This window comes from Paramormyrops kingsleyae, chromosome 13 (genome assembly GCF_048594095.1).
Source record: "Paramormyrops kingsleyae isolate MSU_618 chromosome 13, PKINGS_0.4, whole genome shotgun sequence".
Taxonomy (NCBI): domain Eukaryota; kingdom Metazoa; phylum Chordata; class Actinopteri; order Osteoglossiformes; family Mormyridae; genus Paramormyrops; species Paramormyrops kingsleyae.
The window spans coordinates 30966573-30971436 of record NC_132809.1 but is presented as its reverse complement, the minus strand read 5'-3'; the positions used below and the strand labels follow the sequence as shown (position 1 = coordinate 30971436).

Sequence of the window (4864 nt, the reverse complement as noted above, 5' to 3'; positions counted from 1 at the left end):
CCTACACCCCTTCAAGGACACTATGTTCCTCTATAACAGGTTGTCTGAAATTTCAAGTTAAAATATTTGAAATCTAAATCATGCCTATTTTTGACCTCGACATGGAGAATCAAGCCTCTCCTGAACTTGATGACTATAAAAGCCTTCACAATATTGAAAAAGGAACTATTTTCTTCTGAGCACATGTAAGTTCTGAACTCTTCATGACTTTCTTTACAGTTTTTGTCTGTATAGGATGCAATTATGTTGACTGCATTAAAAATGTATCTGCTGTTTATTAAATCGCTACTCTATTATGTTTCATAATGTTTTCCTTGTATTTGGATATTATACCCATATTTCACATCACAAAGGAATCAACATTGCACATGATTTAATGAAGATAATAATTACATATGTCTGTTGATGCTCTCTGGTGCATCATGCACCTATTATTTGGATTGACCTGTAAGGGAAAGTTATATATAATAAATAAAGTACTGCATTGCTGTTCTGTAAACATATTAAACTCATTATTAAGAATGTTGGTTCTTTAATAAGGTGTAGCAAAGATACTAATAAAAAACTCCAAGCTTGCACGTTCTCAAAAACAAGATGTATCTCTGCACATCACATGGCTACTACTCACTGATCCTGGTGCACATTCACGAGGATGTGACTGAGTCACACCTCAGGTGCTCCCACGACAGCCCGCCGTCTCAGAGCGTCGCCGGTTCAAACCCCAGGTGGCCTCTGCTCTAGCCCCCTAGAGCATCATGATGATGAAGTCCTTATTCTTAATTGCCCCACTGAAACATCTACTTAAATACATGGGGTAAAACTGAGTGACATGTCTGCTACAATTATTAGCATCATAATATACATACATACAAACGGGGTCTGCAGTTACATTTTCAGGGGCCCCAGGCAGCTGCTACTCTGCCTATAGTTGGAGTCCGCGCTGTTTTCATAGAACATTAAAAATAAAAATAACAGAAGGAGAAAGAGGAGTGGAATTTATAATATTGTGTAATTTTTTAGTTTGAATGGTGTGTTATTCTGGATAAAAAATTGACCAAGCAGATCCCGCAGTCCGATGTGTGTGAGGCGACCTCACATCTGAGGCGTCTGGTGCCCTTTCCTGTCCCTCAGGTCATATTAGATGCTCTTTATCTTTTCTTTCTCCTTTCTATTTAGGCAGTCAGAAAGGGCCTCACCTACCAAAGCAGCACTGCCCCTCCCTCGCTGCGGGGGCCTCGTTCTGACAGGGATGCCTAATTCTGTACTTGTGTTTGAGAGGTGGGGTCGCAGTTGCCCTGGATTTCATTTACCGAGAGTGGGGGGGTGCTTTCGTAGCAGATTAGGCCGACCACACAGGGACCCTCAGTGACACTTTCACTGGATCGAAGGCAGACTGGCTCATATCTCATGTGCTTGTTTGACACAGAGCTCTTTGTTGAGCAAACAAAACAATTAGGATGCTGCAAAGCAGGGCTGTTGTCCCTCAGATCTGAAAAATGTCATATGCCCATCTGAGTAAGTGTTTTCCAGCAGCACAGTGCTGTGTCCTGCTTATTTTAGCTTGTGAATTCAGCAAAACAGAAAGGGTCTGTGTGTGTGTGTGTGTGTGTGTGTGTGTGTGTTTAATAGTGTTACAAAATATGACTTAATGCCTGATAATCTGCACTGAGCACCTAAAATGATTTCTGTTTAACAGGGCGGAGGGGGCGTTCAGATTCTTAAATCAATCGTTCCTTTGTACCGCACTACACAGTACTTCAGAGCGTATTTCTTACATATACATGCACATATGATTTATATTTACAGTTATTTATCTGAAACCTGAACTAAGGAGAAATGTAAATAGAGTAAGAGCATCAAACAGGGAGCATGCAATCAGTAAACGTGTTCCTGTGTGACTTGGCTCTCTAAGTGAGCTATCACTCTGAGGTAACATAATCCAAGAAACAAGGTGCCAAGAACGGCAATTTGGAAAGGAGGCTGAGTGAGCGGGAGTGTCGCCCAGCGCCTGCTCCGCTGGGGAGCCTGAATCCCAGTTCTGCTCTGCGTGTGTGGAATTTGGATGTTCTTCCCATGTCTGGTTCCCTCTGCCAGTCCAAAGACATGCAGATAATTGAAGCTAACTGACCTTGTAAATCTCCCACAGAGCATCACTCTTGGTCTGCATGTATCTGCCTAATGATCTGGGCTCGCTCTACCCTCTCGGGGGCTCCAGGCAAAGCTTTACTTGGGAGGGCCCCCCACCAAAAAAAAATGATGATCATTTCACTTCCTTCACAATGCAGGTAATTGGGGGGGGGCCCTAGGCAACTGTCTATTTTGCCTATAGCTAGAAGTGGCCCGGTCTATGACAGGCTGGTGTCCCGTCCAGATTGTACCCCTGCCCTGTGTTGCTTCAGATAGGCTTCAGGCCCCTATATCCCTGACTGGGATGGATACCCCCCCCCCCCCCCCCAGTACTCCCATAAAGCTTTAGATAGATTATGAAGTTTGAGACCATGTAACCTCAAATAACCCCATAATGTGGGGAAATACCAGCCACTACATCTGAGAATGTGATTCTTCCGTATACATGCTCATGGGATATTAATCAAATTTCATCATCCCCTGTGATCACACAGCAACGCGCCCCTCTGTGCTGGGAGGCGGGGTCAGGCAGGCCGCTCATTAATATTAATGTATGTAATTCAATCTCCAAAACTGTTACAGGTTCGCTGATCGTAATTTGGTTTTATGAATTGCGTTTTGAATCACCGTGGGCATCAGAGGATTCCTGCCTGTGTCAGGACACAGTTGGGGGACACACACCTTTATTACTTCTGTTGATAAATAGGTGCATTTGCCTCAATCTCGCTACTTTAGGTTTAGAAAGTCTGCCCCATTTTTTATAGATGTGATCCGATTTGTAAAGATGGCAGGCAGTTCCACTGTACTTAACGGCCAAAGTAATTCCCCTTCGTGAACACAGAGTAAGGACATTAGTCATGTGGTGGACTCAGATGGAACACTAAAGTCATGTATAATCCAGAGAAAAAGCTCACCTGGGGCAAGGCTGTGAACGCCATTTTAAAAAGTCTATTCAGCGTGAGAACAGTCTGGCCCAGTTACTGCAACATGATCAATAGTCAAGCCTTCGGATATTTATGAATGTGAGTTAGTTCTCCAGAGAGGGGAGAGCAGGGAAGACCACCCTATGGGCATGTGTGTGTGTGAGTGTGTGTGTGTGTGTAGCACCCCGTGATCCTGACCATCAGATAAGCAGACAGAGGCAAGTAAAAGTAACAACAGCCAGTTTAATTCTCAGATGCAAGAAATATCCTTGGAAAATGAAAAAAATTGCTCAACTTGGCCAAAAGTCATCCTGCCTTGTGGAACTGACAAAATGGAACTGAAAAACTAAACACATTAGAAATGCATTAAAATGCTAGATATATTGGTAATGCATAAAGAACAACTACTGACATATTTTAAATAGAGAAAAATAACTAAAATAAACAAAACATTCTTAAGTATTTGAATTTTATTTTAAACAGGGCTTAATACGAAATGTGGTGTTATTATTATACTAATATAAATAACACATTTTTGTCACATTTAATGATGACAAATATCACCAATACTACATCTGCCTATATTCATGAAGAAGGCCACACCTTGCTATTATTGTAAGCATGCATGTGTAGCTGTTACGTTCGGGCTGTTCGAAGTCAGTCTTAATATATTGACAGGTATTATTTTTTTCAGAGCAAAAGCAGATGTTTTAAAAGTAAAATCCCGTTCACTGCGCACAGAAGAGCCACATTACGACCAGGTTCCCGTCTGTGCTAAAGTAACAGTTATTCGCACCGCGCGCGCGTGCAGCGCTTTTCGGACGCGTGCATGGGCGCGCGGTGAGGATGCTGGTTCGGGCTCGCCGGTTCACATGGGCTTGACGTCAGCGGCGCTGTCAGTAAGTGCCCAGCTTTCCCAGCCGCTGCACGCGCCCTCCTTCCCCTCCATTGTGCGCGAGCCGAACGATGCGATCGCCCGCAGCCATCGCCGCCGCCCAGTAGAGACCACCAGCCCGAAAGCCGAGCGCAGCCGCCCTTCCAAAGCCGAGACAGCCGCGGATATACGCCCTCCTCCAAAGCCTCTCCATTTGCAGTCGACCGGGTTTTAATGCTTTAGCTAGTCGCCGTGTGACAGAGCGAGAGAGGGGGAAAGAGAGCGGTAGAGAGAGAGAGGGAGAGAGAGAGAGCGAGAGAGAACGAGCGAACGCGTCCGAGAAAGGGGACAGGGAAGAAAAAGGAAGGGAAAAAAGGATTACCCGTTTTTAACTTCGTATATTTTGGAGAAAGAGAAGAGCCGAGGGTCGCCTAACCATGGGATGTACACTGAGCGCTGAGGAGAGGGCGGCTTTGGACAGGAGCAAAGCGATCGAGAAAAACCTGAAGGAAGATGGAATCACTGCTGCAAAAGACGTGAAATTACTCCTGCTAGGTAAGGAGGAACTGGCGACTCGGCTCCGTCTCCAGACGCTGCCTCCCCGGCTGTCATGCAGCATAATACACCGGTTTGCACTCTCTTGCATTACACCACCGCCTATCAACAGCAGCAATAAATAAGGCAGGATTTTACAAGTGCTATTAGTGCGAGCAAATCTTGCACCAACAATCCTAATGCTTGCATCGTTTTTTTCTTTCTTTTTTTTTTTGTTTAACAGGGGCAGGTGAATCGGGCAAAAGTACCATCGTCAAACAGATGAAGTAAGTGTTTTGGGTTAAGTGTCTTTTCGCCTTTAATGTGGGCTTGTGTCGCCCCCGCCCCCTCCCCCTTGCTGTCCCTTCGTAGTTTGGATGGTGAATACTAGGATCCGCCATATTCT

The 4864-nt window shown here is 44.7% G+C and overlaps 1 protein-coding gene across 1 annotated transcript in view; it reads left to right on the top strand.

Moving 5' to 3' along the window:
* Positions 1–3901: 3901 nt before the first annotated feature.
* Positions 3902–4864, top strand: part of gnao1a (guanine nucleotide binding protein (G protein), alpha activating activity polypeptide O, a) — a 74927-nt gene continuing 73964 nt past the window's right edge. Inside the window, exons 1-2 of the mRNA XM_023827283.2 lie at positions 3902–4479; positions 4703–4745. Coding sequence (XP_023683051.1) covers positions 4362–4479; positions 4703–4745 — 161 coding nt within the window. The 5' untranslated portion in view covers positions 3902–4361. The remainder of the gene's footprint in view (positions 4480–4702; positions 4746–4864) is intronic.